We start from the raw sequence: 24,395 nt of genomic DNA on the forward strand, positions 1-24,395 counted from the left end.
TTCTGCCCTCTTTCAAGGAACAGACAGCATAGGTCTACAGGCTCCAGGACTCCACCCATCAGACCCTGGTGCAGAAGAACCGCGTTCTTAAAATGTCTGTAGTCGTTGAGACGTCACACGATTTATCCCGACAGCTGCATTTTCCATGCTGGATACGATCTGGGGAGGCAAACATGTCAAAAGTCCTATAAAACTTTTCTATAAATATACATTTTAAACAAGCACACAGAACTGCCATCCCTCCACCCCCAGACGTCTTGCTGAATATTAAGCCATGTCCTCAGCGATGACAGAGAGAGCTCTAAAAAGTCTTATTTCTGGGTTCCAATAAGAATTCCTCACAACCCTGTCCTGCCTCATTCTTAATTAACCCTCAGTATGCCAAGTCATGATCTTAACTTAGAATCTGCGAGCTAGAACATTTAATAAATGACCATGAGCCCAAGCTGAGTAACCATATGCTGGCCATCCTAGCCAACACAGGGAGCTTTGGCACTGACTTCCTAGGAAGCTTGGTAAATCAGTTTTGTCCAGTGGAGTTTCTTGGTATCTTCAGACAGAGTTTCTAAAATCCTGTCCTCCTCTCCCCAAGGCTGAGACTTGACCTTTCCTTATTTCCCATCTCGTTGGATTAGGACCTTAATTTTATCTAATGAATAATTTGTGGGTAGAGATAGCCCTCATTTCTGGTGATGGTCTCAGTTGTATTACAAGTGACTGCGTTGACTTCACAGCTCTCAGTTCTGAGACAAGTATTTGCAGCCATGGCTAAGGAATAGGAGTACAGTGCCTTCTGTTCATTCGTGACCTGGCGAGCTCTAAGCACACCTCACACTGGAAATGGACGGTCTCAATCTGTTTCTTACATCACATCACCCACTGGGACTTCCAGACTCTTGGGTGCCAAAAAAAAAAAAAAAGGAATTGCATAGGGGCACATGGACAGCAAAAGGAGATGTGGTTTTCTCTAAATAAATAAATAGATGAATTAAATGAAAAACTGCATTTCCAAAGAGAGGGAAGGGTCCAGAGCTGGCAGAAGGTTTGGGAGATCATTGACCTCATGCCTTACCTTTTACAGGCTATTTTTAGAGTGTTTTCACACACATTTGCACAGCCCACACACTGTTACCAGTCTGCCTTGCTGAAACTTCCCAGGCTTCCTCACTGAGAACTGTCGTCTTCAAATGCTAACCCCACAACATTCTATGGCCCAGATGCTTATATAACTCTCCGCTGAAGTCCTATAATTCTTGGTATCTCTCCTTAACCATGGATCCCCACACTCAGTTCAGAGGTGTCTGCACGCACTGTCACGGCTTCCCACATTGCTAGATATGATCACCCCGTTTGAACGAAGACAACTTAAGTGCGAATCCTCAGAGAGAACACCAGCCCCTTGGGAGAACACCATGAGCTGTCCCTGTCACAGGACTTCAGCTAGAATGGACTTTGTTGTCTTCTTCCATTTTCTCTGATGGCCAAGATCTAAATAAATAACTGCTTCCTATCATCTGCTTCCTATCATCTGATTTAGGGACACGTGTAGATTAATTCTGGACTCTGATAAAGCCAAGATGTTCAGGTTTTGTAGACGAGAAAGGGCAGCCTTTTCCTGAGATGGTTAAGGAAACAACGGATACAGAGCTACCAGCAGCCCAACTCCCAAAGTCTCCCCTGCGGCATCTTGCTGGACACAGAAGGACCCCCTTTCTCACCGAGAACCGAGGAGCTTTACAGAGGCCATGTGCCTGCACCCAGTGTTCTGGGAGGCTTGGACTGAATTATAGCCATCGTACCCCAGTCACGGCAGCAGCCTGTTCAAAAATCAAGTCACTCTTCAGGCCTCTAATAAAATCTAGAATCTTCTACTTCTGTCCTAACTCTGAAGTAAAGACTGAATAGATAAAAATCTAACGGAAGAAAAATTGTTTAGATGCTTGAGTGTCTTTTAAATATTTTAGTCTTTAAAAGGTTCATGATGTATATTATACATCTTCATCCTATCTACTACTCCTCCCTCCCAATGCCCTCAACAATCTCCCTCCCAACCTCATGTCCTCTTTTTTTTTCTATTTTTTTTTATTACTTTAAACCCACTGAGTCCAATTAGTGCTGCCCATATGTGCATGAGTGTGGGATCACCCACTGGGGCACAGGAACCTACCAGTAGCCATTCTTCCCCCAGCAGCTTCTCAAGTAGGGATGAGGGCTCAAGCACCCATCCCATCTATGCTGGAATTTCTAATTGGCTTGGTCTTGTACTGGTCTTGTGCAATGACCACAGCTGCTCCAAGTTCATGTGTGTAACTGGATCCTTAAGTCTTTATAAGGGTTTCATGTGTATGAGTGTTTTACCTGTATGTTTATCCATGCGCCATGCGCCATGCGCATGCCTAATGCCTACAGAGGCCGGAAGAGGTCATCTGATCCCCTGGGTACCTTCACTACCTTTCCACACTCTTCTTTTGCTATCTATGGTCTGTTAATCCCTAATATACCATATATTAAGCCTCATACTCTGCTTTATCCTCATACCCTGTCATGCTTCATAGGGAAGCCATGTTTTCCTTTCTATTCCTCCAACCTCTTCTACATTTCAGTCTTTGATGTAATTACCACTGATATATTGGGAAAACCCTAGAAGTAAAACTCATCCTTTCCCATCGAACATGCCCAGTAATTCAGAAGGGACAGTCATGTAACCAAAACGTATGTAAAAGTTGCCTTGGGTGATACTGGACTATTGCAAACATGATAGAAAGGACATGGTTGAAATGTATATGTAGTCACTGCTATTACAACACATATTTAAATATTTTGGTACATGTTTCCTTGGGAATCAAGAGGCAACACCCCTCTTTGGATTGACCATTCTGGCCAAGCTTAAGAAAAAGATCTAATAGAGTTATTGTGTTCACTGAATGAGCTCCAAATCATTTTTTTCGTATTCTCCTTCCTTTCTTTCTTAACCATTACCACTTCTTCTAATCCTGGTTTATTCACCATCAATAGCTGAGATTATGCTGAAAACTATTATGACATCATTTCAAAAGCACCCCTTTTATTGGAGGTGTCTCATCTGTGGTTCCTGTTCTGTCCCCTCCTCTAGGACCCATGAATGGGTGTCAGTTACCCAACCTCACTCTGGAAGTGGTAGGGGTCCTGAAATCTTCCCTCCCCTCTGGCAAGTGGGGCTAGCCTTTGCCCTCATGGCTAGCCTTCATGCTTTAAGTGTAGTTCTCAAACTCTGTGTCCTTCAGACTTCAAGTTCACAGAATTTCCTTGGAGCTCACAGATTCCTCCCTATAGACACAGTCAGCTGTCAATGGAACATTTTGCTGCTCTATCTTCTCTGGCCCAGAGATGTGGATGACCAGAGCTCACCAGATTCAGCAAGTGGCTTCATCTCTTATTAGGAAAGACTAGCATCTTTAGGGAAACTCTTTTTCTTTATGGATATTGCTCAGATTTTAAGATACATTAATCACATATTCAGTTACATAAGTTATTTGACTCTTCAATTACATTAATGGTTCGTTTGTCAACTTTATGCTTGCCCTCTACCAAAACAAGAAAAATGGTGCCTGATTATAACAGACATTAGGAAAGCATCTCAAAGGGTGAAGACATCATATAACTGACTTTCCCAGGGTACCGTTAGGAAATACTAAATAGCTAAACTCTTATTTCCCAATTGATTTCTAGAGAGATGCCATGCCGATTGGAAGGGCTTTCTGTAAATAGAAACTTTTCTTTCTTTGATTCTTGGCTAATCTTCTGTGTAAGTGGTGAAGCAAGCAGAGCTGCATTAGAAATGAATCTTTTTGTTTCTGATTTAGCCATGCTCCACACTGTGGCCAAAACATAAACAAAATGTGTATTTTGGAAGTGAAGACTAATTACCCCTCATAGACAGAATACAGATTGGGTTTTGACTAAAAGCTGTGTTCGCCACAGAAAATCTTTATTTTGTGTATATATAATTCCTTGTTGATGTTGCATGTTCAATAAAGATGATTGCTATGATCCCCACATCCCTAAGCCTTGAGACAATAAGTTGGCAACAACAAAACTGTAGACTATCACACAGTGCATTCACATATTCTCAGGATTTCTGCCTCAGAATGCAGTTTGCCAGGGAACAAGCCCAATTCCCTCCAAACTTCTGGAAGTCTGGGTATGAATATTTTATGGGGGATGGGGATAGTTAAATGCCAGTGTGTACCCAAATGTGCACTAAGGAGTGCATGCAACCACTGAGTAATCCCTGCAGAGGCCCAATCATTTCCCTCTATCTGTCCAGAAAAATTTACCTATAAGCTGAATATTTGACTGTGAACAATCTTCTGACATTATTTTTTGCTAGGGGATTATGGGGTTCAGTAGGCCATGAAGAGATTCAGTTAAACTGGTTTAATAGCAGCACTAATGCCTCCCCCCCTTCACAGCTGACCCAGTCACTTGACGTTGTTGCAGCAGTGAGAGAGCCCATCTAGAGTTGGTTGGTCATAACTGACTGCAGGGAGCATGAGTTTGGAAGTGAGAAGCACAGTTCTTCTGCTTGCCTGGTCTGGTTGCTATGACCTCTGTGTGCCCTTCAGGTTTCTTACCTGTAAGGTGTGTGTAGTCCTAGTATCACCTGTTTCTCGTGGCTGCTCCATGGAACAGTGGTGAGCTGACTTCCTTCCTATCAGTGTCAAAGTGGCTTCTATACACTATCAGCCCTAGAATGCTTTATTCTTGAATCTATTGTGTGAAATGTTAAGGAAAATGTTCCAGGTTAATTTTGGTGGTTTCTACAGGATATTATTTTTGTTGGCTTGCTTATTTTTGTTTTGGTTTGTTTTTACCCTTTTGGTGGCCATTGTTTTCTTACCAGGTAGAAAAACCCTTGTCTTTAAATTCAGGGGTTCAACCTCATTTGCTTAATGTAATTATGGATGTGATTGTTGTGCTCCTTGGTTTGAAATGTCTGGTCAGGCTCCCTTTCCTTCTTGCTCTGTTCGTGCCTTCTTTGAATGGCTTAAATGTTCCTAAAATTCCAATTTAATTTTTTGACAGGCCCATTGGCTTTGTTTTTCTACTCAGGATGAAACTTGAACAGTTTCTTTGATATTGGCCTTGAGCAGATTTATCATAGTCTGCTTCTGACACCGTATACCTCACTCACAGCAGAGAAACTTCCAGTGTGCCTCTGACGCAGATTTCTGTTTCCATTCCCCACCACCAAGCCATTATCTTGTGTTTTACTTTTATCCATAAAGTAAACCCAGGCCAAGCTATTATTTTTAACTATCAATAGTATAATTTAAATAGTGAAAAATGTGTTTTTCAAATGGTACCCTCATTTGATTCCTTTCTCTCCCTTGAACATCACTAAGCTTGAAAATTTAACTTGACTCCTGTTTCATCTTGGAACATCACAGAAGGCAAGCACGTGCACACAGCCTCTGAGTTCTGACATAAACATGTCAAGAATCAACCTGAAAAGTGGGCCATGGGGTTTCCCGGGGTCAGCCATTGTAGATGCAGACATGCACACGTCACGTGGTGCAGGCTAATTAACGTGTGCCCAGGCATCTGAGGGTTTGCATCAATGGGGACATTTGTCCTTCTCTGTGCAGGACCCTTTAGCACCTCCCAGGCTGTGTCTCTCCTGGAGAGTCATCTAGTCTTTTAAATATCTGAAAAGGTTTTACTTTTAATTTTGGAGAATGTTGAATGTATACTTTGATTCTTTTCCCTTTGGTTAAAAGTTTGTCCTGCAGGCATCTTACTTGGATTGGCTTTGGAATGACTTCATCGGCCAGCCTCTTTGTTACTGCACACAGCTCTGGGTGTCTCTGAACTGCTTCTTGGCGGCTGCCTTGAGTAGTTGGATTATGATCTATCTGCCCTGCTGTTGTTTATGTGACTTTATTTTTTTTTCTGACTGAGCTCATTACGATTCTTGTGTCTCTGGGTCTCAAGTTTGGAACATTTTCAGCGTTTCTCCGCAGCTTTTCTCCCTACAGCTCCTCCGTAGTTGGTTGTTCCTTTTGCTCTCTGCTCTTTGGGGGCAGAGCAGATCCCAAATCAATACACAGAGACTTATTCTTATTTTTTAATACCTGCCTTGAGCTTGGCTTGTTTCTGGACAGCGTTTTCTATCTTAAATTATCCCATTTCTTTTTAACTATGTTTTGCCTTTGGGGTTTTTAACTTTTTTTTATTCTATATATCTTTCTTTCCTTCTTACTCTGTGACTGACTGCGTGGATAGGTGACTGGCCTCTGGTGTCCTCTCTACTTCTCCTTCTCTTGTCTCCCCCTCTTTCATTTCTTCTTCAATTTATTCTCTCTTCTTGGATGCCCTGCCTATTCCTCTCCTGCCTGCCTAATGGCCCTTCAGCTTTTTATTAGACCAATCAGGTATTTCAGGCAGACAAAGTAACACAGTTTTCCAGATTTAAAAAAAAAAAATGCAATATAAAAGATTGCAACACAACGTTGCATCATGAAGCAAATATTTCACAGCATCAGTGAATGTAACACATCATTAACTACTATTTCACACCTCTCCCTTCCTTTAGTACCCTGGTTGAAACCCTCATGCAGCTGGTTCATGCTGTTGCTTTATACATTTGTCTTAGTTGCCAGCGTTTAACCTGTTAGGATGTTTTGGAGAAACTCCTAGTGAGCATCATGCTGTCCTATCTGCTAACAATCTAGTCTTCTGTGGTTTTCATATTTTCCTTATTTTTGATATTTGCATGCAATGAAATTAATGTGTTTGCCTTCCATTTTCCCTTCAGTTTTCTCCAGATTGTCCTCACACCCCATCCCAACTTCATGCCATCTTTTTCTTTTATGACCTAGCAAGTCCAGGCAGTGCTGCACATATGTGTGTGTGAACTGGTGCAATGTCTTTTGAGTTTGGCAAGCATCCTTATGCCTTCCACCTTTCAGTTTACGCTTTTTAACCTATGAAGTTCTAATATTGCTATTATAAAATAATTATAAAACTGCTTTATTGACTTTGAAAAAATATTCTGTGTCGCTTTGGGGTCATTTTTAATATATATAATTATTTCTCCATGACTCATGATTTCCAAATTCTGGAATCCCTACTAGAAGTTTGTTTGTTTGCTTTGGCTTTGTTGAGAGGTCATTTACACAGCCCGGATCAGACGCTTTCAAAGTGGGCACTTTAGTGTGCTTTCTTCATCCCTTGACCCTTCCTTTCTCTAACTTGAGAAGGATCCTGTCTTCCTAAAACAACAACAACAAAAAAGCTGTCACCCCCTTGTTCTCTTTGCCCACACTTTCCTTGAAAATTCCTCAACTTCCTGTCTATACATTGTCTATTCTGGACATTTAAATCTGTGTGATAATTTATAATTGATTTCTTCCACTTAGCAATGTGTTTTCAAGGTCCACTCACTGCAATATTTGGCTCCGTTCTTTTCTGTGGCTGAGTAATACTGCATGGGTTGAGCATAATACATTTTACTTATCCACTCATCTATGTAATAATGTGGATGGTGTTCACATACAGCAAGGTTTTTTTTTTTTTTTCCCATTGGATGTCATTAGGAAAGTTACCTACCTAATCGGTAGATGTTCTAATTATTATTTACCTTCATTCTGAGGTGTAATTGTTACTGAGTGATCATTTCATCTTTCTGGTTCTTGATTTTGTGTCCTGTTAGACCAGGCTAGACTACTATTGAATCCTAAGCTAAATATTCCTCACTTTCAAGGTAAAACCCTTATGTCCTAAGCCAGTGCTCCCAGTCTTGATATGTAGTGTTGGGAGCCGGCAGCATTTCCAGTCCTTGTGACTGCTGAGCTCTGACTCAGAGCCTTTCAGGTGGCTCTTTCCCTGTCCTGAGGAGTTTCCCCCGCCCATGTGTGTGCAGATTTGCTCACCGAACACCCACATAAAACTTCCCTGGATCCCGGGAATCCTCTCTGTGTCTGCCTTTTCCATTTCTAGTCCTGGCTCCTGTGAACTGTTGTTCAGTTATGTCCCTTTAGCTTTGTGGGGCTGCCAGGCTCCTCTTGGGTCCCCCCATGTACTGTGGCCTGAAGCCCCTTTCAAAATTAAACACCCCTGCTGCTGAAGTTAGCTTATTGGTTGACATCTCTGAGAGATCACTGCCATCCATTAACCCATGAGCAAAACTTTTTTTTTTTTTTGAGCAAAACTTTTAAAACACTGTCTCATGTGTTCTGTTCTCTTTGGTGACAAACAGTAAGGGTGAGTGGTCATCAAAGGTGCTCCAGATGACATAGACTGTGAACCACCTAAATATACCAATTACAGTTCACATTGAAAATCCAGCCCTTCGTAGGGTGCCTGGTGGTCTAGGCTTCACTAGGCAATATATTGGTCAACATTCTTTTTGGAAGCCATTGTACCGCTTGCTTCCATGAGTAAGGGAACATGTCTGTGTCTTTCCACAGGTCATCAGCGAGTTTGAAGCCTCCCCTGACTCGTTTTCCTACAGAATCCCTAACCTGAGTCGGAATCGACAGTACAGTGTCTGGGTGGTGGCGGTGACGTCAGCTGGAAGAGGCAACAGCAGTGAGATCATCACTGTCGAGCCCCTGGCTAAAGGTATGTGAACCACAGTGGAAGAACCTTAAATCTCAGCACAGCTCAATGGTTGTTAGGTCCCTGCTTTCCCTGAAAGAAAGGTTGTGGGCATCACATTCCAGCAAGTCAGTCCTGGCTCTGTGTGCCAGTCAGGAAAGCAGCTTCCCTCGTGGTGAACACAGCACCAAGGGCTGATTCAGGCTTCATATACTATAAATATATGTTTGGGAGAATTAGTGATAATCACTACCTGCCATTTTCCCCAAGTTCTTCTTTAAATCAGGTTCACATTTATTAAAAAGACATGCCTGTTTCACAGTGTGTGAGATTTGAAATGTTACAAACATAAGAGAATCATCAGCTATTGAATTAGCTATTCTTCATTGCTATGATCAAAGACAATGACCAAGCAGCCTATGGGAGAAAGAGTTTATTTTGGTTTTTAGTTCCAGAGACAGCCACTATCCTGGCAGGGAAGGATAGCCATCCATGGGCAGAGTAGAACGCTGAGAGATCACATCTCCAGCCACAGCATGAAGCAGAAAGAGTGAACTGGAAGTAGGTGAGGCTGTAAACCCTCTAAGCCCACCCCAGAGGTATACTTCCTCCAGCAAGGCCTCACCTGCCAAGGATTTGTTAAACTCCCCAAACAGAACCTTCAACTGGGGACCAAACATTCAAATCCATGAGCCAATGAGAGGTGTTTCTCATGCAAACCACTGCACAGTTCATTTGTAGAATGCCACAAAGAGACGTGGAGTCAGTAAGGACCAGAGCATCCCTAAGCATCAGTCTGGGGCTTTGTCTCTCCACAACAGCAGACAGATCATTGAAAGCAGACATAGCCACGGTGCTCGCTGTGGTGGTTGCTGTCAGTAAGTGCTCCCACAGTGTGATCGCGTCAGCCTTGGCAGTGAGTCCGCTTCCACGAATCCTAATTCCAGTTTCTTCAGGCGATGCCTCTTGACTCTGCATTGGTGATATAGTTCCGATAAAAATGTCTAATGAGACTAAAGGAAAATCCCAGACATTCCAAACTCCGAAATTTTACCTCCCAAAGTCTTTGGTAACATGCTTGTAGATATGGTAGTTGGGGAATGGGCAGCTGAAGATGGTGAGGGAAGAAGAAATTTCTATAATTTCAATACAAACGCAGACAGGTAAAACATCAATTTAAAAGAAAATACATTGGCATTCTTGTCTGTCGTACTCTTTAGCCGTGATATTCCCATACCTTCTCTGTGATATTCACATACCTTCTAACACTGAGAAAGCAGTGGAGTCCAGGGAAGGCATGGTCTATAAATTCTGCCCTGTAGGATAAATGGGTAGGAATTCCTGCAGGTCCTTCCTGTCTGCAGACAGCCTGATGGAAGTAGGGGTGATCCTACACTGTCAGATGGGGCTCAGATATAAACCAGGTTCCTTAGGAGTGGGATCGACCAGGAGAGGCTGTATTGAAGTTATTTTATAAATCAATCCCTGGAGTGGCAATATTCTACTCAGTTGTAAAGTATGCATGAGACCCTGCATTGGTCCCTGGCACCACCAAACAAACAAATAATTATTTAAATGCCCATTATACATTAGACACTAACTGAAATACAAGGAGCTTAGCTCACGGGGTTTGACTGTGGAATCAGATCTTCCTAAATCTTCACAGTTTGGCCCAACACAGAGACTTCTGACAAGATGGTTCACCTGGAGGTCTCACTTCATGTGGTGAAGGGAAGGCTGGGAAATAGGGTGAAGTTGAGTGTTCAGAAGAAGGAGGGCTTGGTTAGTGCAGAACTGTTTCTTCTAAGGATGAGCAGAGCAGACACCCCTACCCTCATGGAGCTCACAGTTTTGTGGGAGACAGTCAGTAAGGAGCATCAAGAAACCCATGCACAGTGGTCAACTGCCCCGAGTGTTATCCAGAAAAACCACAAGAGGTACAGGGGCAGTGGAAGTCCACAGACATGAGACCCCAAGGACAGTGCAGAGGCGGTGGACAGCCATGGGCATGAGACCCCCAGGAAAGTGGAGAGACAGTGGAGGAAGGGCCATGAGACCCCCTAGGAAAGTGGGGAGCCAGTGGAGGGAGTGCCATGGGCATGAGACCCCCAGGAAAGTGAGGGCCACAGTGAAGGGCCACAGGCGTGCATCAAGGCTGGAAAAGATAAAGGTAATGTGTAACTCTCAGGGGCAGCAGTGTTGGAACTGAGTGGAGCTGCCAGAGGGAACAGCACACGCTGAAGACCAAAGGAAAAAAGGCCTGAGCCTGCAAGGGCATCGGGATTGTGTTTGGGATTTCAGACCTCACTCAGAGTGAAATGCAAAGATACTGTAGGAGATTTAAAGAGGGGAAACTCATGCATGATTGTGTGTGTGTGTGTGTGTGTGTGTGTGTGTGTGTGTGTGTTCTTTCTGTGTCTCTCTATCTCTGTGTGTATCTGTGTGGTCACTTCTCTCTCTGTCTCTGATAAACTTTATCTCAGAACTGCTTCATATGGCAGAAGTGTAGGGTACAGACAGAGAGCTGCCCTTTATACCCCTCCAGTTTCTCTTATTACTGACATATTTAAGATGACACAGTTCTTTATGCCATGAGTTTGAATATGTGTGTACACACATATACATGTGTATAAATGTGTGTGTATGTGTATTCCTGAAAGTGAATGGCCATTTAAAAGTGTCAAAGGTCCCCACTCTGCCCCTGAGGGCATCCTCCTAAATATAAAAGACAATCTTGGGAGACTGGGAAAGAAAAATGCCAAAACCCCACCAAGACTGATGGTAAAGGCAGCCCCAGCCTTAGACCATCCCCACCTCCTTAGGAGTTGTTTCACACACATGACCAGACAGCCTAGAAAAGTTCCTCACACCAAAGCCCAGCTTCTGAGGCAGCTGGCCTTCACCCACCATGTTCAGGACAATGGAAACAGGAATGGTTTTTGTCATTTGTAATAGTCGGTGATCTGAGCCAGACTCAGTTCCAGGGATCCCAGGGTTCCTGCCCTCCCCTCCTTTGGCCAGTATTAAGCCCAGAACCATGCAGGTCTCCCAGCAGCTCTGGTCCCATTTGTATGGCTCCAGAGTAAGTTTGGGGCTTCCCACTTGTGATCTCCATGTCTGAGTACTAGCCAGGTTGGGATCCTACAAGGAGAACCTGCCTCTCCTTTCTGCATAATCAGCCTCCAGTGCATGTCCAAGCGTGCTGGCTCAAATACAGAAGAACAGCCTCTGCCTTGGTGTTTGTGCACCAGGACATAGTGCCTGGAGGATGGCACATGGGGGAGTTGTTTTCCAGTCCTGAGAATCACCGAAAGTAGTGGCTGGGAACCACTGTCCCAAGCCAAATGACCACCCTTAACTATCCCCTTTCCTTAATGTGTACATGAGTTAAAGACCAAACTGTGTGGGGAAACAGACAAAAGTATCATACAGCCGGTAAATAGCTTTGGTCCAGATTTACTTCCCCTGGCTGTTGGACTTTGTGTTTTATGGTGTCTATTCTCTCAGATATTAAAAGTATATTTTAACGTGCAGTTTTGAGGGCTGAGATGAATCACTTCATAAAGTGCTTCGAAAAAATAATAGAGCTCATAGAAACTCACAGCTTGCAGTTGCCTGGCTTATGAAATGCCGAGTGTTTAATATACTGTTAATATTTGGTTAGAAGAAGAAAAGGATGCCGCAACGGGGAACTCTCATCCGTGAACATGTCCTTACAAGGATAACCCCTTACAAGGCATCCACCAGAGAATAGCATCAACAGCTGCAGTGTTAATTGCCTCTGGGGGGCTACTCTGTTGGGAAGATCACCTTGGCTCTGTATAGATAGTCTGCTCTTTGGTGTTGTAGCTCCTGCACGGATCCTCACCTTCAGTGGGACAGTAACTACGCCATGGATGAAGGACATCGTCTTGCCCTGTAAAGCTGTTGGAGACCCCTCACCTGCAGTAAAATGGATGAAAGACAGGTAACCAGTAACCCAATGTATGCCTTTTCGCGAGCCCTTAGCCAGTATGTCAGGCAGCCTTGGACTAAGTTTAGTGGGATTTTACTGTGTGTGTGTGTGTGTGTGTGTGTGTGTGTGTGTTTGTGCTCGCGCGTGCACACACATGTGCACATGCATAAATACTATTTTTGTAGTCCAAGCTAGCCATCCCCACACTCTATAATTAAGGATGAATTTCTGATCTCCCACCTCCATTTCCCTAGTGTTGGGATTACAGGTATATGCCACCATGCCCAGTATATTCAGTGCAAAGCATCAAACATGCTCGCCTCATACATGCTAGGGAAGCACTCTACCTACTGGGTTACATGCCAACCCTTACTTCATGCATATTAATAGAAACTGAAGAAACCTAGCACTCTCTTGAAATGAGGTAGAAAGAGCAGCCAGTACCAACCTTCAAGCATTTCAGCTCCATCAGGAGAAATTGCTTAAAGCATGCAGCTTTGATCAACTCTATGTATCAGTCCTCTATCAATCCAGAACCAGAAATCTATGGAAACCCTCGTGAGGAAAGGAACTAGACCACCAATTATCGCAGTGGCATTTGCTCTGTGATGTCAAGGCACAAGTCATCAGGAGCTTTCCCAGCTCTCTCTCCTTCAGAGAAAACGGGCAATACAACCTGAGGCACAGGGCCCCAGAAGGACCTTTAAGAAATGGAATTCAGGGGTTGGAGAGATGGCTCAGTACTGACCTGGCAGGGGACTTGAGTTTGGCTCCCAGCACCCATATCCAGTGCCTCATAACCGCCTGTCACTCCATCTCCAGGAGTATCCAAAAGCCTCTTGCCTCCATGGGTGATACATTTACACACCCCTCTTCCCACATACACACACAATTAAAGTGAAATAAGGGATGGAACACAGTCCCATGTAGTTCCAGCTCTTGACAGGCAAATGTAGGAACATTGCCAGTTTAAGGACAGCCTGCTGGGCCACATAGCGAGACCCTGTCTTGAGATAAAGAAATTAAATACATTTGAACTCGGCCAACAGGAAAACTGGTTCTCCGTGCTCTCTAGTGATTACTATAATAATAAAACCAAGACAGAGGGAGAGTAATGAGTTCTGTCCACGTGTCTCTTAAACATGCTTTATCACTATGCAGGGGAAGAAGTCCAGATATAAATAGAGGCTGAACATTCATTAATAGGCATGGAGATTTAAAATAACGGATTCAGAAGGGTGCCTATTTTCAAACAAAAGCACTTACAAGCGTAAATGATTGAAATGAGGGGTTGGGTCCCGTGAGCAATTTTCTCGTTGCATTTAAACTGGTTAATCCAAAGCAAATTCATACGCTCCCTGGGTCAAGCTGGCACTCTGCCTTACCTGGGAGTGAACCCTCCTCAACTGGACAATCTGCCACCCTGACTGTGGTTGTGGTGACAAAGAACTCTTCACAGGAGGGTCAGCTCCATGTTCCCTGGAGAGGCCTTGTTCTGCATATGTTAAGTTCATTGTGAACTGTGATTTTAAAGTGATTTTACGTCTATAGCGATTGCGAAGTTTAGTGTGCCATTTGATTTGATCAAGTCGGCCTTTCTGCCAACAAGCGTTTCTCACTCTCGGCACAGTGAGACGGTCCCCGACGGCTGAGTAGAGAGGAAGACATGTACGTGTGACAGTAGTCACGAGTACCTGACCACTCGCTGAGCTCAATTCTTGGCAACTGGCACAGCTCTAACCTTCTGAATGAAAGAATTAAAAAAAAAAATATCTTTACTAGTCAGTAGTTTGGCCACATAATCACAACATCGTTGTTTTATGATGCAAAAATAATTGAGGTTGCAATTTTCTGTTTGCGCCAGAGAAAGGCTTAATGCTTTTTTTTTTTTTGCCAACCTCAGCTAATGTGGGTTGTAATTTCTTTAATCTGTGCATTTTTCTTCCTGTGAGGTAGTAACGGGACACCCAGCCTGGTGACGATTGACGGCCGTAGGAGCATCTTCAGCAACGGAAGCTTCATCATTCGCACGGTGAAGGCAGAGGACTCGGGCTATTACAGCTGTGTCGCCAATAACAACTGGGGATCAGATGAGATCATTCTAAATTTGCAAGTTCAAGGTACAAAGCTGAGGTCCTCTTGAGTGATCTTTTACTACATGCAGATAGCAAAATTGAGCCAACTCAGAAATAGCTCATGGCTGTTTCTATTTGGTAAATACCATGTTTATTTAGCAAAATTGAGACTGAACCAATCAGAGTGATACGTGAAGTCCTTCTGTTTTTTGTTATGTATAAAATGTCTAGTCTTATTTCTATATGTGAACATCTCTAAAAAAGCCATTCTTGATCATTTCAACTCATGCATGGTTTACACACACGTGTATAACCAGTACAGCCTTCATGGAAAGTAAGTCTCTGAGTGTGATCATTTATGTCTGCTAATTAAGTCAATAAACAATGACATATCATGCATCAACTACAAAGTGAAGTAGAATAACAAGAGACTTAGAGTTTCAGCTATTCATGGAGTTGCCCACTGACTCTCTAATCTAATTGTTATACTTTGTCTTTGATGCAAGACATTTAGTAATTTACTGCCATACAAAAATATACACAACTACCTTCAAATAATGTGATATTAAATCAGTGTGCAAAACCCACATGGCTATTGAATGGTTTCAGATTTAGTTGGAGGAGGGATATTTTTATCAGAGGAAAATTAAAATGTGTGATTCTTTGGATGCAGATATTGTCACGTTAATAGATCACAGCAAATGAAAATGCCATCATTACTCTCCTGTACAGGACAAGATGTAATCTATCTTGAAATTTGAGTTAATTGAAGTCAGTATAGTTCTAGGGTATTGCTGAAGGTATCATTAAATTATTTTTCTAAGCAAATGGGTCAGTGTTTCTGGCCTTTGGGTCAACATTTCTGGCTTGCCTCCTAGGAAGAGGGGATGTTTTCTGTGAGCGCTCTCTAAGTCTGGGATGATTTGATTGTGAATCAATTTAGTGTTTTGTCCAGAATTGAATTAAGGCCATTGTTTAGTCTGTGTTCCTCCATCCTTACATGAGGTTGGGTGCACATGGCCACAACCACTGTCACATCACAGCTTTGGTTTTCAGAGTTCTTTGTGCATGTATATGTGCATGTATGCACATGTGTGTATCTGTATTTGTGTGCGCATGTGTCTGCCTATATGTGTGTTTGTTCGTGTGTGTATATATTTGTGTGGCTGAGTATCTTCTTGTTTGTGTCTGTTTATGTGCATATGTGTGCACATATATGGGCTTGTTTTCGTATATGTGCTTGTGTATATGTGTGCATATGCTGTGCCTTGAAGTGTGGAGTTTTTATAATTATTCTTCCTGCTAAATGAATCTTCCCTTTCCTTTTTCTTGGGAAAAGCAGAATAACTAAGCAGGCATGTCTATCGTTTCCACTTAATTTCCTGACTGAAGTTCAGAATAAATTAGTGCTTGTGTCCTCAGTAAATTTAAAGATTTCAATCTGTAATGAGCAACTCAGGAGTCTAAGGGATGGTGAGAAAATGAATTATGTGTAAGTTGAGGTAGAAATGTGGTTGACTTTTCCTTAATAATAGATTCACTATATTCTGTCTCTTTAGCCTGGGATATCAAGGAAATAGACACTTTGACAGAAATGAATTGCCTAGTTTGCAACCTAGAAAGCATATTTAATCAATGGCTGTTACAAATGATTTGGTAAATGACTGTTACAGAGGATTGAAGATGTGAAGAACTAATTCTTGCTTTCTACAAACTGTTTCCTCTCTAGTTCCACCAGATCAGCCTCGGCTCACTGTATCCAAAACGACGTCTTCCTCCATCACCCTCTCCTGGCTCCCTGGGGACAATGGGGGTAGCTCCATCAGAGGTAATGAGATGAGCCACCCACATCACTGTTTTGTGGAATATCCGCTGACAAAAAGTGACACATCTTCATCAAATAACTGTTGTCTGATAGCTTATTCTCCCCCAAGTACTTCAGAGAATTAATTTCCCCATTATCTCTGCATGCTTCTGAAGCATGCATCTGTCTTTATGGTGTTTGCTGAAACTTGGATCATTTATCCAAGGAGTCCCAGTTACAAAATCATCTGGTATATAAGTCTATAGTTGATACAATTAATAGTGGACTACTAACAAATAAAGAAAAAGGAGAGCCGGGCGGTGGTGGCGCACGCCTTTAATCCCAGCACTCGGGAGGCAGAGGCAGGAGGATCTCTGTGAGTTCGAGACCAGCCTGGTCTACAAGAGCTAGTTCCAGGACAGGCTCCAAAGCCGCAGAGAAACCCTGTCTCGAAAAACCAAAAAAAAAAAAAAAAAAAAAAAAAAAAAGAAAAAGGAAATGATAAAGACTAGAGCAGGCAACCACAAGAATATGTTACAGGTTCTCAATTTATTTAAGCATAAAATAAAAACGCTCACTGATACAGAACAGTGTAGATGCCACCGCTGATCTCGCTGTCTTCGTCCAGTCGTTCTGTCCAGGGGTGATGAGCAAGCTGCCTGCTCCATTCCAACAACCCAAGCGAGCACGGGATCAAGAGAGGGCAAGACCTAAGCTATAAAGTGTCATTTCCATAGACAAAACCACACCCTAGGAGTCATAATCCCCAAAAGACGTTGGTTAAAGGGATTGAAATCCCACAACAGAAGGCCACCTAGTTTTCTCCACTAGAAGCCACATTGGTCTTGCTAGTTTCCAATTTTAGCGACCTGTGATCCTTTCTCCTTTCCAGCTGTCCATAATCATGTAAGAAAGTCATTAAAGTTGTAATAAGTAATACCACATGCTCATCAAATGTTAGGTGTTAGTATATTTCCCGCCACATTTTGTCAACTCTGTAGGGTCACTTCCACTCAGCAGTTACTGTGCCTGTGCATAATTAAAGGCACAGAGTGTTCAGGTTGAACAACCTGTTTGCGGGAAGACTTTGGATTCTGAGCACTGTAGCAAGGTCTGAGGGAGGCTGAAGCAAAGAGATACCCTGGTCATTCTGCCAGGAGTGGAGCTGGTGTCTAATCTAGGGATCCATAGACAAGGAAAAGTCCTTTGTCCAGAGGAAGAGGCAGGAGGTGGGAGAGAGTGAGTACCGATTTGTAACAGAGATCATTAAAGAGGATGGGACTCAGGCTCAAGGATGGGGAGACAGATGAGAAGGCTCATACATTGCAGGGTGGAGCCATGAGGCACCCAGCCAACTTCTGGCTCCTGGGAACCTGGCATCCAGTCTCCTTCAGCTTGATTCTCAGCACTGCAGCCTTCCCCAGAAATCACAAGTGTCCACAGTCAGGACTCGGCTGTCTCCTAGAACCAATTGTTGGGTGCTGGCTGAAGGGAGTCTCTTTCTTTTATTTTTGTCAGGAGGAAAAAAAGGTGAGGTTACTCTATAAAAATAGCTGATGATTAGGGGTGAGGCTGTGCCTGTGGGTTTGAGGAGCGTGGGACAGCTTTGAAGCGGCTGCCATGTGCAAGGCACAGGGACTCATTAGCAGAGAAAAAAAAAAGAGATCGCTGCTGCCAAGAAGCCACCAGGACCCAGCTGCAGATACCATGCAGCACTGATTGTGGTGGTCAGATTGCTACAGCAATCCAAAGTGATGCTGGACAGCTGGGGAGGGAAGAGGGTCACAGGGCACGAATGTCTGTGAGAACGCAGTGTGGACACCGGTCAAGGCAACTGGGCTCAAATGCTTCAGATGGCCTCACAGAGGGGAGGGGGAACATCATGGAGAAAATAAAGGGGCCCAAAGAATCCAGGATCTAGATTCCAAATCGTCTGAATTTTGTTAGCATCCTAATTTGAGAGAGACCTGGGTAGCAGCCAGCATAAAAGGTCTTGGAAATGAGGCTAATTTGGTTGATGAAGAATTTCCAAGTCAAGTGTCCCAGGAAATTTCAGAACATACCTGGAAAAATTGTGGTCCCCAAAGCCACTGGCATCGGAGGGCATGATACATTGGGCACCTGTACTGACGGATGTCGATGTTACAGAATCCAGCTGCATCAGGGAACAGAAATCAGGGAGTCAGATTGCTTAGGTATAGAGGTGGCCTCTGTGGTAGGAGGTGAGAGCTAAACACAGTCCCCAGGATATGGGCGATCTGGAGTGGAGGCTGGCATCTGAGAAAAGATCTTTTGCAGAGACTGGGTGACCTTGGGGGAACTCAGAGCAGAAACACAAAAGTGGGCAAAGGGGTTCAGGAAGTGGGGGCTCTGTGGCTTTAGGGAGCCAGAGAGAACAGGCAGGTGAAAGATTATGGAAAATACTGATAACAACAGCAGGCAGAAGCAGTGGTGCATGATACCCCAGGGAAGAACTTGGGGAATCCGAACGGCACTGGTTTGGGCATGGAGCCTCTGCAGTGTGCTGGATGGGAAGTGTTCTGTCTGTGTTAAAAGGGGAACACCCCCCCAAAGAGAGATAAAAGATATTAGTCCCCTGGGGCCTTGACAATGCACAAGTCAGATTATGACAGTCTAGGCGCCAAGGGGCAGAGCAGAGAGGACACATCTGACCCCCGAAACACGACTGCAGGAGAGGGCACTGTGCATCTTCTTCACACCTCTGTTGTCACCAGCACTGTGGGGTCAGAGCACAGTTGGTGGCGTTGTGCGAGGTGCTTAGGGCAATGGACATGCATGGACACCATGAAGAGAGTAGTTCTAGGGAGAGATGAGAAATGGATTGTCAAATGGACTGTTCACTCTGAGAAGAAGCCAGGTTGCTATAGAAATGTTTGGGTAGCTACGGAGCTTGGAGCCAATTTCCCCTGTGGCTGCAACTGTTCCCCCCAGTAATATGTAGGAAGGAGGTAATATAGTGAAGGCTCTTACTGTCACTTCTGCCCCCATTGTCAACATAGCCCCTTCAGCTTATACCTAAAGACTTACACATACGCTCTGAGAGGCAGATATTCGATAGCTTAGCACTCACCCTGTACTGTCCAACATGGTGTTAAATGGGCATGGGAAGAAATATCATACCAATGTAACCATAGTGATAATGACTGTGTGGCCAAAGTGGCCCACTAATGAGTTCCCCCCAGCACTTCCCCCAGCACAGGGGACATTTCCTGGGATCGGGAAGTGTCAGAATTATTCTTCTCTGAAAACACCCAGAGCTAGAGTACTTGTCCTATTTCCTCTGAAGAGAACACTAACTGGGACATTATTTCCCGGTTCCGATAGGCTACATCCTTCAGTATTCCGAGGACAACAGCGAGCAGTGGGGTAGCTTTCCCATCAGCCCCAGCGAGCGTTCCTACCGCCTGGAAAACCTCAAGTGTGGGACGTGGTATAAGTTCACTCTTACTGCCCAAAATGGAGTGGGACCAGGCCGCATAAGCGAGATCATTGAAGCAAAAACTCTTGGCAAAGGTGAGATGCCTGCCTGCTTGTCTGCCTGCGTTTCTCTTATTTCTTCTCTCCCGGCATGAAGGGGGGAGGACCATGAAAGACTCAGCAAATACTGATAAGTTGTTCTAGGTGTTTGGATTTCCTTATTCCTGAGATAAGACTGGCAGAGGGATGAGAGAGACCACAGAACCTTCTGGTCACCCATTTCATTCTATCACGTGCTGCTCAAGGACGAATGCCCCATGAAAGGTCTCAGCAAGAGCACTCAGGGTGGGCAGTCATGAAATGAGGCCCCTGTCCTCACAGGTTTTCTAAGCCTGGAAATAACAAGGCTAATAGGTTAACACTTCAAAGTGAATTGGGATTTTATCTGAAATAAAGTAGAAATTCAAAGAGATGAAGCAAGCCCAAGGAAGTAGCACCCAGAGGTCAAGGGTGCATCTAGAAATGGTAGAAAAGAAGGGGGGAACATGGCTCCCTCTCTGTGTAGCAAGGAGAAGAAAGGTCTAATGAGTTCCTCTCCTACCAGGGGAGTAAACCCAGATGGCCGGAGAGGCGCAATATTTGGATTTAGCTCCTGAGAGTTGAATTATAGGACAAGGATTCAGGGGATGAGGGGTTGGTCTGTGCAGAATTAGGCCCACTATGTCAGAGGCCTCTGAACAAAGCCTTTGGGTTGTAGAGGAGAGCTGTTGATCCCTCCCAAATCCCACTCTGCCTTCTCCCAAATCTCCACTCAGTGTCTAATGAGAAGGGAAATTATTCAGCTCCACACACAGCCGTGTGTGAACCACTGGAGGATTACACATAAGAAAAATAGAGCTGTTCTTCAGAGAACTCTCCACTGTGTAAAAATAGCTTGTATCCATTCAGGCTCAGGTCCTCGTGGTTGGGAAAACTTGTTGGTTCCCAAGGTTTTGCTCTTGCTGTGAACGACTGGTGATCTGGCCTTGGCCAGAGCTAGGCTACTCAGAGACAGTAGCCGAGGGCGAGCACCTGAACACGATGTCGTCACTCATTTACCCAGAGGTGACACTGCCTGTGTGTGTCTCCCCCCCCCCCCCCCCCCGCCCCCGCAGAGCCCCAGTTCTCCAAGGAGCAAGAGCTCTTCGCCAGTATCAACACCACCCGGGTGAGGCTGAATCTGATTGGCTGGAACGACGGGGGCTGCCCCATCACCTCCTTCACTCTGGAGTACAGACCCTTCGGGACCACAGTCTGGACCACGGCTCAGAGGACCTCTCTTTCCAAGTCCTACATCCTGTACGACCTGCAAGAGGCCACGTGGTACCAGCTGCAGATGCGGGTGTGCAACAGCGCCGGCTGCGCGGAGAAGCAAGCCAACTTCGCCACGCTGAACTACGATGGCAGTAAGCGCCAGGCTTCATGACCTTCCTGTCTGTGGCTCAGGGATGTGCGCACGTGTGCTGTTCACTCTCCTGTGAGACACTGTCGTTGTCACGGAGCGAGCAGTGCCCCCAGAGCCCATTAGGGTTCGGGCCTCCGAGACCCTCTCTGTGGGCTTCGTAGTCCATTGCACACAGATGAGCATCACTGTGTGTCCATTCAAAAGGGACTGAGGACCCGCGGGGACTCCCTTGGGGGTCTTAGTGAAGGAGTGGCTTCTCTCAGGGCTGAAGGACTCTGCCTCATGGTTCTGTTGCTTTGCAGATGACTGTGAGCTAACACTGCTTTTGTTGTCTCCCACCCCTCCTCCACCCATCCCAATCCACACAACAACTTTTCTGTTGCTCTCATTACACCCTTAAAATGCATGTGCACAACAGTTTTCCATGGAAAAGGAAGTTAGGTTAGTCTGAGCAGAAGCAGGGGCACTGAGAGGACTAGGGTGGTGAGTGGGGTCACAGTGGGCCCGTGTACATACACATGTATGCATATCCTGAAAACTAGTGAGTGTCTTGACCTTCTGTTGCCCGAAACCAAATGATTTAAATTCTGGCCCTTTTTCTAGTATTGGGGATCTCTTACTGATCATCGGATAGCACCCAGCTCAGCGAAGCTGAGACAGCCGCTCTAAGGGTTAGCTAGTAGGTCTTCTGGGAGTCCTTGCTTGCAGCATGTCTGTGATGATTCTGTAGTCTCCCAGTGACCCTCACTCACTGTGGAATAGCAGCAATAGGCTCGCCAATGGTGATTCAGCAGGCTGTTTGGAGCTGTGGACCAGCTCCCCTCTGAGTCTTCTATCCTTTCCACTACTCAGAATGGACGGTGGTCCCAGTAGGCCCTGAGCTGTTCTTTCCTCTCTGGCACACGGTGCTAATCTGGCTTGTGTCTACCTCCTGTCTACAGTCATTGCTTCTCAGATAGAACCAAACTCCTCCTGCTGCTGCAGGAAGGACTCCAGAGAGAAGCCCTTCTAGTGTTGAAGCTCTAACCTGGTGGTCTGCTGTGGCCCCAGACTCTGGCACTGGGTCAGCCACTGTGGCTTTGCACAGCTGTCCTCCCCTTCAAAGACCCAGGTCCCTCTTACCTTGTCACTCTGATTTAGAGAAGTCTTGTCTCAGGGTCTTGCATCAGCAGAGCAGCATTCATGTCTAAGGTTCTTCTCCCAACGGGGCTTCATTCTCCCTTCTCACAAAACAAGGGGCCAAGATCAATGGCTTTTATCAAGTACTTAGCATTGAAGGCTTCACCCAAGCACCCTGTAAGCACATACCCAGTTGAGTAGTTAGTAATCTTGTCGCTTTGGACACCTACACTCTAGCCCATGGCTATGCTCCCATATGGGCGGAGGCCAGAGAGCTTGCTGAAATCCACACGTCAAGGGATTGCTCGCATCTGATGACGTCACTAGAAGTTCTGTCACAAATAGTCTTCATGCTTTAATGTTCAGCTTCTGAGACAGGTGTGATGTTCTTACTTCACTCAAGATCATATTAGAAAAGGGGCATGCGAGCTGCATTATATTTTCTGAAATAAATTCATAGGGCACAGAAATGAGGGTCCGTATTCTTGCTTTGTCTTGAAGAAGACAGTAGAGATGCAGAAGTGACACCATGGCTGTAAAGATACCTTTAGTATCTTTTGTTACTCGTGCCTGAAGGTACTGTTTTCATTTTAGGAAAAACAAAGGTCAGATCCCCAACTCGAGCACCTCTTTATCTGAGTCTTCTCTATTTCCTTTGCCAAAACTTTCTGCGTGCCCTGTGCCCAGAGCAGCCCCACCGGTGCCTCTTCTGTGTCTCTCTTGGTGTCTGGTTATTTGCAGGCTAAAGTCTGCTGCCAGAGATGCTGTGAAACTGGAAGAACTCTGCTTGGCTCCAGCAGAGATCAGAGAGGGCCAATGGTTGTATTTTCACTGCTCCAGTTACTAAATGAAAGATAGGATCTTCTTTGCTCTTGGGGACGTGGCATTATTTCTGCATTATTTTTCCTAAAGCCTTGGTTTTCTGGATTACATTGGAAAAGGCAATGAGAGTGGAAGGGCCTTTTATAATAGAGGATGGCAAGATTTTTTATGGGGATGTGTGCCCCATAAAAAAACAGATGTCTGTTTAGATCTCTACACTCATGCTCAGCCTTGGGGCAGAAAGCATTTTAAGACAGCCCAGAGTTCACTTCATGTCTATTTTTTTTTCAGTTCTAAATTATCTGAATTTTTGTCGAGCAGTGTAACAATGCCCTGCTAGCAATGCCCTGTTCAGTGACCCAGAAGGACCCCTTTTGAAGAACTGCCCTTTGCTCTTCTACTCTAAACCGTGAATCTTAAAAGCAGCTGTGAAACTGGGATTGAAATCAAATCAAAAGGTTAAAGCCATATCCTTCTTTAGGCTTGTGTTCCTTACATCCTCCTCTCTGGAAATCTTCCATGCAGTTGACAAATCTATTGTTCAAACAGCCTTTAGCAAAAGCACTATGGGTGCAGCCAAGTGGGCATTGGATTTCAGCTGAAGTAATGTGGCTTTGGTGAGCAGGAGCCCATACTGTCAGGTGATGGCATCCTAGAGCATTGTGCAAATCCCAGTCCTTTCCAGAGATGTGCTAGCACAGAGACCGAGTTAGGAGTCTGGACCAAGGGAGGATGAGTGAGCTAGTCTAGTCTAATCCACAGAGACTTGTGGGAAAGTTCCCCTCATTTCTCATCACACGGACACCCCCCGGATCACGCCGCGCGGTTTTTTCTGTAACCCGTCATCCCTAAAAACTCCACCATGCCGTCGCCATTAATAGCCATCTAACATCGTGGCCCTGCTTTCAGGTACAGTCCCTCCACTCATTAAGTCAGTTGTCCAAAGCGAAGAAGGGCTGACCACCAACGAAGGGCTCAAGATCCTAGTGACCATCTCCTGCATCCTGATCGGCGTCCTGCTGCTCTTCGTGTTGCTGCTGGTGGTGCGGCGGAGACGGCGGGAGCAGAGGCTGAAGCGGCTGAGAGGTGGGTCCAGGACCTGTGTCTACTCTGCGCTCCCTAGAGAGAGGACAGCCAGAGGCCACTCTCCAGGGCAAA

General features: G+C 44.9%; 1 protein-coding gene across 1 annotated transcript in view; it reads left to right on the forward strand.

Annotated features, from left to right (window-relative positions):
• Positions 1–24,395, forward strand: part of Dscam (DS cell adhesion molecule) — a 445,545-nt gene that overhangs the window by 372,716 nt on the left and 48,434 nt on the right. The window contains exons 20-26 of the mRNA XM_038345563.2: positions 8,451–8,604; positions 12,430–12,547; positions 14,492–14,655; positions 16,340–16,438; positions 19,760–19,948; positions 21,007–21,297; positions 24,147–24,323. Coding sequence (XP_038201491.2) covers positions 8,451–8,604; positions 12,430–12,547; positions 14,492–14,655; positions 16,340–16,438; positions 19,760–19,948; positions 21,007–21,297; positions 24,147–24,323 — 1,192 coding nt within the window. The remainder of the gene's footprint in view (positions 1–8,450; positions 8,605–12,429; positions 12,548–14,491; positions 14,656–16,339; positions 16,439–19,759; positions 19,949–21,006; positions 21,298–24,146; positions 24,324–24,395) is intronic.

This window comes from Arvicola amphibius, chromosome 10, assembly GCF_903992535.2.
Source record: "Arvicola amphibius chromosome 10, mArvAmp1.2, whole genome shotgun sequence".
In the NCBI taxonomy this organism is placed as follows: domain Eukaryota; kingdom Metazoa; phylum Chordata; class Mammalia; order Rodentia; family Cricetidae; genus Arvicola; species Arvicola amphibius.